General features: G+C 39.1%; 1 protein-coding gene across 1 annotated transcript in view; it reads right to left on the bottom strand.

Moving 5' to 3' along the window:
- LAMA3 (laminin subunit alpha 3) overlaps positions 1-12442 on the bottom strand; it is a 122179-nt gene that overhangs the window by 97153 nt on the left and 12584 nt on the right. The window contains exons 3-7 of the mRNA XM_075494487.1: positions 7791-7908; positions 7046-7164; positions 5319-5489; positions 2212-2309; positions 618-733 (exon numbers count right to left, since the gene is read on the bottom strand). Coding sequence (XP_075350602.1) covers positions 618-733; positions 2212-2309; positions 5319-5489; positions 7046-7164; positions 7791-7908 — 622 coding nt within the window. The remainder of the gene's footprint in view (positions 1-617; positions 734-2211; positions 2310-5318; positions 5490-7045; positions 7165-7790; positions 7909-12442) is intronic.

Genomic DNA, 12442 nt, shown 5'->3' with positions numbered 1-12442 from the left:
CTTGACTACTCAGTCTGTGGGGCCAAAGCACTCCAAACTCCCAACTACGAGCACAGGAAGGGGTGCAAGTGTGGAATTGCCTGGACTCCCCACCAGGAACATCTTTTGTGCCCACCAGGAACATCTTTGTGCCCGCCCAGTCAGCGAGGGACGACCATCAGGAGGAGAATGGAGGGCAGTGCACACGCCTGTAAGCAGTGGCAGCCTTAATCAATCTCTCTGCATCCTGAACACCAAGAGGCTGGGTGATGGGGAGGCAAATTCTGGAGTTGTACAAGATGCCTATAGTCTCTGCTCAGGGGGATCCATGATCTGTCAGGAGACAGCTATGACTGGGGAGAGATGTTGACTCTTGTACTACAAAAAGGCTTCCACTTTCCTCATGTGATATTCTCACATGAATGACTATTTTCATTGATTAATAAGAGAGAAGAACATAAATAATATTCACTGCATCATCTGTTCCTTACTGCTGTATGGAAAGAATTTTCTCAGTAAAGAAAAAAGGTGTTAAAACATGCAGTGTGCTACTTATGCTCCATGAACATGTGTGCTGTGGCTAATTCCCACCCACCTGACAACATCCCTTTTAACCGAGCATCTTTTAGGCTACTCACGTTCGCATATATTTGTGCTCCCAGCTGTTGCAGGTTGCCACTGTTTCTGATTATATCCAGGACAGCAGTGATCACAGGTTTCCCCACAAGTGTTATGCTGACATTCACACTGAAACCTACAGAAATGAAAGCCTCTTATTCTACTGAAGCTGGATTTAAACTTTTTTTCTTAATTTTATTGCAGTCCAAGACTTACACATAGTGTGAAAAGGACAGGACATAAGCTCACAGGTAAAGAGGTCAAAACAGTAATGCTAGAACATTTTGGAACTTTCCTAAAATTCTTCATTATTAATTACTTTAATAATGTGATTTTGAGTTTATTAGCACAAATTACTTACAGAGAACATTTGTAATTGGATTCAATAGACTGGATTATGAAACTTTATTCTAGAATATTAAATCAAGCTGATATAGAACACTTTAGGATGTATCCTATTTTAGCTTCATTCCAAGGCTCAAGCTTGTTGACCTACAGTAAATCAAAATATTTATCATCTTTATATGCATGTCTTCATCATTTTTCCATTATGCTTTGTTTACAATAATCTTGTTAGTGTTTTTAATAAAGCAAGATCATAACTTCATCTTGTTATTTTTAAAATAGTGCATACTATTCATCAAGAAAATGTAGTTCATATTTATTTCGATTTAGCTGAATAGCCTACTTAAAGGGCAGGCTCTCATTATCGGCTAGGTCTTACTATCATGCATAGTAACTGAATCCCAGGAGGAACAAAGAGACCTTGAGACTGGAGAGGCCTTTTCCAACGTTCCTTTCTTATCTGTGTAGTCTAATAACCAAGGGGCAATACAATTTTCGAGAATAACCATTCTATTGCTGTAGATTTCACACCTTCTGTAGTTACTTTTCTCTAGCATAGACATCTGGAAAGGAGGCATCCATCTGCCCACTTACTCATCATTAAAACACAACTGAAAATATTGCATTGTCCTGATAAAAGTCTGTTTCAATACCATCATGGATAAGAGCAACAGCTGGTTTAAACCAGGCTTTTAAAATATGTTTTAGACAGCCTGACTATTCAGTCACTTCCCTATAGCACATGAGCCATAGGGTCTGATCTAACTCCTTGTGAAATCAATATGGAGATCATAAACTTCACAGGGAAATGCAACTTCACAGGGAAAGGGGATAGTTCATTCAGTTTCTGTTTTTATTTTTTCTAGTAATGACCAAAAGCCATTATATCTTGGCTGAGCTCAGTTATAATACTCAATATCTCAAGGAAGTTCACCAACTTTGTTCTCAAGTTGGGCTTCTAATTTCTGCTGTTGGAAGGTGTTATCAACCATGTTTGCCAAAAAGAACTAAGGGTTTCTAAGAAATTATACTATCTGCCAAACTTTTCTTTCAATTAAAAAGAAAAATCTAAGTAAAGACGTCTCATTATTATATTTCACACACAATTGCTTTTGACATGTTTTCTTGTCAATCATTAGCAGATTCCAGTTTTTTAAATATAATGAAAAATCCCTGTAAGACTAGATCATTCTATACTAAAAAAGGTCATTTGAAAACATTCACATATTGTTTTTCTCATATTAAATTAGTTATGCTCAGTTTACTTACTGGTATTGGTTTTCAGCACTCTTTGCATTACATACTTCAGCATGGCCATGGCAAACACAACGACCACCAATACTGATGTCCTTTATACTGTAGTAATACTATGGAAAAAGCACAAGAAGTATGTATAGGTCTTTCCTTACTTGTATTACGTCAGAAATAGCAGTATCAGATTGTTAAACTTTGCTTATCAGAATTTTAAAGGCATGACTTTACAAAAAGCCAAAGTCAGGCAGCCAATGGTCAAACCTCTGTTGATGTCTATGTCTCAGTATGAGTACCAGCAAATCAAAGTCAATACCCATGGAGTGCCTGATAGCAACAGGCTTGTGCTCACACCAAATGCATATTGCTGTAGCTCTCCATTTCCCAGCAGCTACACAGCTACCAGTACCCAAGCCCAAAGCTCGTTCAAAGCCAGCTTGAGGATGGAGATGTAAAGCACTGTCAAAGCATCAATTTGTGAGACCGTGGTCTGGTCAAGAAACCAGACACGCTGGTATGGGCAGTGCAGTTTCCCCATTCAGTCAGACATGATCACTAAAGACTAGAAACAGACCAAAATCACCAGCTCAGTCAAAATCACTCATGACTCAAGCTGGATTTGAAATTGTGACCTGAAGTTGAAACACTTTGTATCTCATCCTCATGCCTTGCAGGCATCCAGAAAACACAAGATAAAAATTTAATTGGTTCAACTCAGTGAAAATATAATTACTGTATATATATCAATAGTAACTTCTGCATACATTTTTGTAGCTCAGAAGTTGTTTCCTTGTCTCCTTAGAGCACCAGGCAGAACGGAGAGCTGGTTGTAAATCTTGATCTCTATGTACCTCCAGAAAAATTAAAGGGGCAGATTTAACGCCACTGGAGGATGAAGAGAAAAAGGGTCAGAAGATTATGCAGTTATGTCCCCTGTGCTCACTCTATTCACAATACAGCCCCTCTAAGTGGTATATATAGCCTCTCTCAGTGGTGATCCTTCCCCTCTACTCAGCACTGGTGAGGCCACACCTGGAGTGCTGTGTCCAGTTCTGGGCTCCCCAGTACAACACATGCTGGACATACTGGAGAGAGTCCAACGAAGGGCCACGAAGATAATGCAGAGACTGGAGCACCTCTCCTATGAGGAAAGATTGAGAGAGCTGGGACTGCTCAGCCTGGAGAAGAGAAGGCTCGGGGGGGGATCTTATCAATGTGTATAAATACCTGAAGGGAGGATGCAAAGAGGATGGAGCCAGGCTCTTGTCAGTGGTGCCCAGTGACAGGACCAGAGGCAACAGGCACAAACTGAAACGCAGGACGTGCCCTCTGAACATCAAGAAACAGTTTTTCGCTGTGAGGGTGACTGGCACAGGTTGCCCAGAGACGTTGTGGAGTCTCCCTCCTTGGAGGTACTCAAAAGCTGTCTGGACATGGTCCTGGCCAACCGGCTTTAGGTGACCTTGCTTGAGCAGGGAGGTTGGACCAGATGACCTCCAGAGGCCCCTTCCAACCTCAAGCATTCTGTGATTCATTTCGGTTCCATATATGTTCTCTACTTTTATGTAGCATCTCGTCTTTTAAGCACAGACGAGATGCTTCCCTAAGGCACGGACCTTTTCCAACTAGCTCTCTCTCTTTGCTCTAGGCAGGTGAAGAACAGTAGATGGGATATACAGACTAGGAAATATTTTTTGCCTTCTGAGCTATCTCTATTCAAATATACACATTCATTTCTAACTGTGCATACCATTTTCATACTGTAAGTAAAACCTATGCTTTCAGTGTTTTCAGCAAAGCTAGAAATGATCACTGTGACTCTCACCAACATATTTGACTGTTTTTTGTGTAAGAGCCTTCACAACCCAGTCTATAGTTTCATACAGCCTTGCAGAGCAACACTTTACTACTAACAGTAATTGTACTGTCACGGGTCAGTAATAAGTCAAATAGGCCAAAACAATTAATAGGCCAAACTGCCACAGTTTAGACATAAAACATACTGTATATATTTCAGTGTGTCATGAACTCAAACCATTAACAGGGGAAGCTAGGCTGTTACTTGGATAGGAGAACAGAACTGGTCTTGTTTTCATCTGTTTCTATAATAAGTTTAACACAAAGATTTTCCTTAAGAATATTAACTCTTTCCTAGACTTGGAAGGTCTCTACAATGAAAACTTGCGCTCTCTTCTAACAATTTAATAAAACACTCAACATTTCATTCATCTATCCTACATCCCATGGCTATGATAACATCAGAAGTTCCTTACACTAAAGTTGTGCTGCTTGCCAAGTAAACTAAATACTGCATTTACATCTGCCTGTGAGCAACATCTTAAAATTTACTTAAGACAATAAAGGTACTTAATGGGAGTGCTATCAAATAACTGGAATAGTTTTATGTTTTTCGATGCAGAAACTCTCACACACATTTGTGCAGTGCCTCACCCCAGAGTTTCCTCCAATTGTTACCGAATCTTCATTTTAAATGAAAAGGTTAAAAATAACAATACAATATGAAGTCTGTAATCTCTCTAGGTATATGAATTTCTATGCGGTGTTCCCTTGAGGGAGCTGAATTTCCTTACATTTCCCCACTGAATGGGAGTGGGACTTTGGCTTTCAAGCTCTTGGATAGCCCCAAATCCACTGAAAACACCTAGGCATCTCAAATGATTTGTGGAAAGATAGTAACTTCCAAGTACGCCCTTTGATTCCTGCTCCTTCAGAAACTCAGGCACTGTTTCCTGAATATCTTTCTTTGAATAAATAAGGGAAAGTAGTGTCAAATAAAGCTGAAGAGATTTAGTTCCTCAGCCCTACGCAAGACAGTTTAGAAGATTTTGGCTCCTTATAGCTCCCGTGATGCACCCAACTTCCTTCCATATGCAAAAACAGGGAAAGAAGACAGTTTGTTACAAAACCATTAATCATTACTTCCCCTCAATAAATCTGTTACCAATAACCCAGTTACCTTCTTGTCTCAAACAAACCTGGAGAAAATATGGGGATTTAAAGGTGGGTCACTGTAAAATTTGATTGTTAAAACATTCAGATTAATTTTTGGTCTCTAACATGCTGAATACAATTGTTGAGTATATCTCAGTGAAAACAGTACTTACTCTACGGGTTACAGTGGGGTCTCGTTGAGCTTTCGATATCAAGTGTCCAAGAAGTGTATTAGTTCTGAGAAAATGAAGGCGAACGTTTGTTGCTTTTGTGAATTCTTGAAGACTAGGGGAATAAGTGAAGTTTTTTGCTCCTGGGCGGCCATTTACCAAAGATACTACAATCTAACAAAGAAGTAAGCACAATTTTTGTTAAAATATATCAGCCAGTGTCAGTAGCGGCACAGAGCAAAATTAGTAACAGAATCCAAGAACTTACTATTGTTTCTGAGGATATTTGCAGTAACAACTAGACATTTCATACTGAAGCCAGGACATGGGAAAAATAATCTTTAGTCTTGGACCCTCCTGAATTCTCATTACCCATATGGCACATCAGGAAAAAAAAGTACCTCTATCTGTTTTGAAAACCGTAGGTATAATACACAAAAAGTACATGCTTTAATAGGAAAAAACAACAGGAATAGTTGCAAATAGTTATTTTAACACTTGATAGTGTCAATGGGAGTTTTGCCTGAGTAAAAACATCAGGTTTTGGCTCTTTCCCAAAGCACATTTATTTTTGGGTTAAGGCACAAACATTCCTGGAAAATATTATTGTTACCAGGTCCAGTGCCTGGGAGTGTATTAATGGTCTTTTGGAAGAAAGTACACAGTGTTGCTTTAGAAAATCCCCTTACATGAAAGCAGGTTTATCTGACTTTCAAAACAAGGGCTCCGGTACTTTTTTATTTTTTAAAGAAACAGATGCCAGCAGTCTAGCAATCATGAATCTCTATTAAATTAACAATCCAGTGTGCATGTAGAGGACTGAGTAAGGACTTTCATTTATTTATAACTGACCAGATAACAGATTTCTATTTTCAGGTGGCTCCTATACTCCAAGCATGTAACAACGGAATGGTGACTGTTCTGATTGCAGCACAATTCCTTTAGGAAAAGTCATACAGCATGTAAAGGGGATGGCACCAGCAGTGTTCTTCTATGGAAATTATTCTTTACAATATTTTATTAAGAAAATTTTCCAGATATGTTAATAAACAAATTCTACTTTAATATGAAACAACAACCCCGGATCCCTATGCTCAAAACTCTGGATAACTCTTGATGAGTTCAGATCTGTATTCTAACCACATCAGGTGTACAAGGAGAACGTCAGCAGAAGCCATCAGCACAGCCAGGAGTTTAACATTCATTCAAATAACACAAGCCACAGTTCTGCCTAGCAAGGAACAACAGCTAAAATAAGAGCAATGTTTTCCAAATACATGTATTATAAACATGTAGTATTTTATACATTCTTTTCTTAAATAGCTACTTATTCTTGAATGGTAAATATCTGTTTCTACAGCCTTTACTCCCATGAGCAATCCTGATGCAGTAAGTTCTGCTATGTACATTGGAAGCATTCAGAAAATGTGGTCAAAACCTTCAAATGCATATGGCTAAAGTGAGGTACCTAAATCGTAATAAAAATCAACACATGTGGCTCTGAGCAGCCTCTACCCCCACAGGGAATAGTGAAAGTTAGGAGGAGCCAGCTCACCCTCCAAAAATCTCACCAGCTACTTAAGTGCTTGGTTATGGACTTATTAATGTAGATTCAAGCAGTCATAGCTGAAAAATTACTTCCAGTTCTAGGTTTTTATTGAAACAGCAAACTTCTGAAACCAATGCTGTTTGCTTCCAGTGTTACTCATGACTTTCCTAAAAGCACTTACCTCTCCATTTTCAAGTGGGAGAATGCGAGAGTACTCTGTGGTGCAAAGGACATCGCTGTCCCTCCTCACCGGAAGATTAGCTTCCTTTCTGAAGTGCTCCAAGCAATCTGCTTTGGAGTCTAGTCAAGTGAGAACAAAATTATTTTTATATGTGAAAATAAACACTATTGTTCTAATTTAAATTAACAAAGAAGTATCCCCTGTCCTTTCAGGTAAATTCTCCCCTGTAATTGAATAATAACACTGATTGTGTCACTCAGCACAGAAAAACGGAAATTCCTAAAAACAAATCATTTCTCATCTTAAGCAATTCAGTGGCGCCTGACAAGACATGGAACAATATTTCTCATATCATCACCAAAAAAGCTATATATGTGCTCCAAGATTTTGCATTTTTATTTCACTTTGATTCTTGCAAGGAACTCCAGGGTCCCATGGGATGAAGGACACTGTAGTTCTGACATACCCCAAAACCAAGACAAACAAAACAAAACAAAAATTCCCAACAGACTGAAAAATATTCCTATGCTGAGTTACACTTTCAAAGTATCATACTCGTTTTTAGTTACACTCTTGTCAGTAACTTATTGTGGATAACTAAGACAAGAGAAATGTATTTGATGTTCAGTGTCTTCACTGCAGTTGAAATCTTCAGTGAGACCCATGGTCTGATTTTCCTGCTACTGGGTGAATGATTAAAGAAACCTGTCCACAAAAGAGCAGTGACACAAGGATTGATACTCACGAGCAAAATACTGCCAGGGAGTGTAAGTTCTTCCAAAGTCCACTGATCTTTCTAAGATCCAGAGATCTGGACGAGGAGAATTTGCAAACTTGATAAGGATATAGGCAACATGGAAGAGCTGGTAACAGAATATACATAGATCTTATCAGGAGCTTTTTGAACCATATAAAAGTACTGCAATACTGAAACTAATGCCAATAAACACCTTTTCTTTAGTGTACAGTGAGAAGGTTATCCTCTGCAGTTTCATTCCCCTTAAAATAATAGGCCAGATTCTCAGCTGGCTACCTCACCTGGCAACGTGCTCCAATACATTAAGAAAGCCGCAATAGGACTGTGTTACATGCCACCTCTTACATTTCAGAACAGCTGTTTTGCACATGACTGATTGTTTGGGTGTGTTAAGGGTATAGTACTTAACCTTGAAAAGTTAGCATCTCAACACATCATTGAACTAAGATACTTTTGCAGCATCCTGGTATGTCTGTGTTGCATTCCAATCATGTAATTGTGCTTCTAGTAAAGAAAAATCACAATGATCTAAGAGAAAATGCACACACCTTTTATACTGGGACTCCTTTGGTTGCCTTTGATAGTAATCTAAGCCACCTGTTCCCTCACTTTAAGAATATTTCTAGAAAATGTTGCCACTTGACAGACTTTCTAAGTAATAGAAGCAAGCCACTGCAGAGTTTTGTGGGTATCAACACAGGAGAGATTCTTATGACTGGTCATAAGAAGTTCATTCATTGTCTGAAACAGCTCAAAGAGCTTCACCAGCTCAAGGTTTCCAAGGCCGAGTCCCATCTGGCTTCTTTAGGTGCTCATTGTGTATCACAGCAATAGACCACAGAGACAGAAAGCTCCCAAACACTAGAGCAAAAATGGATTTGACGAGAAAAGAAATCTTCCTGTAAGCTTCTTGGGATAGTCCACAGTCATAAAAATCAGAACATCAGTAAAATTACCTCTACAGAAAAGGCTGAACACAGATTGATTCTAAGGGTCATTCAGAATTTAAACCACCACAACATGGATATGAGCTGTCAATAAAAGTTATCTGATACTGAGGCACAGTCAATATTCAAGTGAAGCTGCACTGGAATTTCCCACTCAACAATCTCAATTCAGAATCATCTGCTTGCAAGAGATTCTTACTTTGGTGGGGGAGGCAGGAAGTTATAGTCAACAGTCTGTCAGGTAACTGCTGCCAGAGCCCTCACATCAAATAATACCCCTATGCAGTTTATCTTTGCTCAAACATCACAAATGTCATAACCCTGAAGTTAATACTTTGCACAGGTTATTAGACTCCAAACCACAAGTGCGTACAAGCTCCCAGCCACAAACAGGCATCTGTTGCCATGCCTGGCCCATTCAACTGCCAGCTAGGACCAATTCAATAGCTGTCATACCAGTTGGGGCCACCAAGAGCCAGATGCAACTGGTGAACAATGCAGGGAGCAGATACCTGGAAATATTTGTCCCTAACCAGTACTGCACATGCCGATCCCATGGCTGCACGCACATTGCAGTCATACAGCTACGTGCAGCCTCAATCTTCACACATCTATTTCAGACATCAGCTTCTGAATATCAAAAGGATTCACAGAAGAAAGTAAAACCTTCTCACAGAGATATAGGAGGAATTCAGGGACTTCATGACCTCATGGAGCATGCTCTAATGATAATACCTCACATCCCAGAAGAAAAAACTGAAGCTTTTTTGTTGTGCATTCATTTAATGCAGTATGTACAACAACTACCCAGGGTAACTGCCTGTTCTATACACGCCAAGGCATTGCTGCAGCAGGTGTCATACCTTGAAACCTATTTCAGAAACTGTTGATTTCCTGAATGTTGTTTACCTAGGTTAGTGGAGAGAGAACTGGGGGAAAAAAAACCTTTCATGTTAATGTTGGGATTTACCCTGCCTACTTAACACAGCCTGACAAGCACCAGCTTCACCTCCTGTGATACTAAATTAGATAGATACCTAAATAGCCAGACAGTATCTACATATGGAAAATTACTTAGTAGACAACAGTATTGAGCAAAGTAAGTGGCAGCCATTCTCTTGACAGAACCATGACAGAACCCAGAACTATGCACAATAACTGCACAGGTGGAGTAATGCCCTTAAATTACCGACAGAAAGTCTCTACACTGATTGTCAGAAATAGGTGAATACTTTGGCAAGATTTGCCCTTACTGAGTTTCTGATACTCTTTGCCTAAGTAACTTCTGCTACTTGACTAGCAAGTTTCAGAGTAGCGATATTGGCCATATGGACGTTACATGTCATCCAGTATGGCCATTCAGTGTGAAGACTGGTATCCTCCCAGGAAAGCATAATAGTTCTGAAATTCCTAAAAAAAAAGTGCTTCATGTTCTTGCTTTTGGCCAGCTGAATCTTTCAAGGGGCATTGCCCTGTTCAAACCATGTTTGCACTGGGCAGGCAACTGCCTATCCATTAATAGTCTTGCTTCCCCTATGTTTTAAGGTCTTTGGGAGTCCCATCCTTACATGCATGTTAATGAGCATGGATAACCCTCTGTGTGTTGATCGATACAGATTTATTCAAGACAAATGGTTTAGAAAGCTCAAGAGGAAACAAAAGAAGCATACAGAAAAGGTCCTGCCTTCTCCAGGGCCCCATTGCTTGTAGTCATGTTGTGGAATCATTACAACAATGACCTTCTACCTACTCTCCAAAAAAGTAGATGACATCTGCTTCAGCTTGTCATACAGTTATTATATTCTTTTACACAGATGCTAGTCAAAGTGCTGACACAGCCGGTCTCATCTCTTCTCGTAACAGATGATACTTTCTCATAAGTGTGAGCAAAATAGTAGCAGTGAATTCCATTTCCACTGTGCTTCCACCCTGCCAAAGAAATATGAGACATGCTCACTTACACGTCAGTGTCATCCTGGATAACCTTTCATAAGCATCCTTTTCATAAAGGATAAAGTGGCCAAAATGAAGGCACACAACAGTAAAACAGCTGAATCAGCATGTGGCACCCGTCAAACACCTCTATGCCACATCTGCTATGAAGCTGTGGAATTTGCTTAAGCCTATGACTACTCAATGCGTGTGAGTTGAAGTGCTGTCCAATATGTTTACTATATCAGGAAAAAAATTTTCACCAAAAAATCTGAAATCTGGCTTAACCAAAATTCTGACAGTCTTCTTATATGAATGAAGAATTAAGTTTAAAGTAGAAACAGGATTTTGTTTCCAGTAATGCAAACAATCCACTCTGGAAATGCATGCTTGAAAGAGGATGTATTCCTGTAAATGTCCTGACACCATATCCTGCTTTAAGCCAGCAGCGTGGGTCAAACCTGATGGATTATCAACAGCTGGAATTTAACCAGTTCCATGTTGATGTGACCTTTTCCTGTTCACTCAAGTTTGTTCAGATTTGAAATATTCTTGCAGGTAGTGGCCTTGAAGATTTATAAAAACCCAGACAAAATTTTAAAAAATCATCCAGTAGAATGAGCAAAATGTCTTGCTCATCTGATAATGGAAATTATAATTTAGTGTTAGGAATTACTAATATTACATTATAAAGACAGAAACATTTCTATAGAAGCCCTTACAGGTGAATTAAAGACTGCCTTGAAAGAGCTCATTTAAATTGAATGAGAATCACACTGTACCATTATTGTTGATGATACAATATTCATTATCTCTAACAGCATGCGTACTACTTACTTATTTTAACCCAACAGAAAGAAAGCTTCCTATGACCCATTGCATTCTCATGAGAATTCTAAAAATTACAATAATATTCATTAAAAATCTTTTCTCCATTTTCTCCTTAAAAGTTTAAACGACTCTTTAAATAGAGGAATTTCCAAGATTTGTCTGAATCCTGAAATACATATGCAACTGGAAGAAAGATGTGCATATACAAAAGTATAGTATATTTTCCTCCATTCCTACCACCATCAACTCAATACATAATACTAAAATACTGGAATGACTTGTTAGTTAAATGCTGGACATAAACTAGTACAAAAGAAAAACACACTATGTTCTGAACAATCATTATGCTGTGTGCTGCACATGTAGGAAAGGATTGTTCTCCCTGTTTGGCTCATGAAGAATAAAAATTCCTGGAGTGTGGTAATAACAAGAACACAACTAAAGTCAGGTAGACTATCTGAGGCATTCTATAGATCTCAAGATGTGTTCAAAAAGATACCACAACAATGTCTCTTCAAGTAATCTGAATTGTAGAGGTACGGAGAACAGCTGTTTCTAGCAGGATGGTATTTCCTCGGACTGTATTAACAGATATATCTACGCCACCAAAACTTCCCTCAACGTAATATGACTGTTCTTCTAGGCTTCTGACGTTATCTTGAATAATGACGCCGTGGTTGGCATTGTACATTACTCAGAAGATAGTGAGGTCCCTGCACTGAAGGACCTCTGCGAAAAATGCCCTGCATTAGCAGACACACCACCTTTCTCTACTTGCTAGATATGTTAGTAAAGAAAGTGAGAAAGAGGCAGAAATCTCATGATCATTCAGTACCTGAACTAAGCTTCTCAGACATGGACCAATGCAGGAGTGGGATGCAAGGAAGTGTGAATTGTGTTTAGCACCTGCTCCAGAACACACCTTAGTGC

The sequence above is a fragment of the Mycteria americana genome, chromosome 2 (genome assembly GCF_035582795.1).
Source record: "Mycteria americana isolate JAX WOST 10 ecotype Jacksonville Zoo and Gardens chromosome 2, USCA_MyAme_1.0, whole genome shotgun sequence".
Lineage (NCBI taxonomy): Eukaryota > Metazoa > Chordata > Aves > Ciconiiformes > Ciconiidae > Mycteria > Mycteria americana.
The sequence above is the reverse complement of the archived record's forward strand: the minus strand, read 5'-3'. Positions and strand labels throughout refer to the sequence as shown.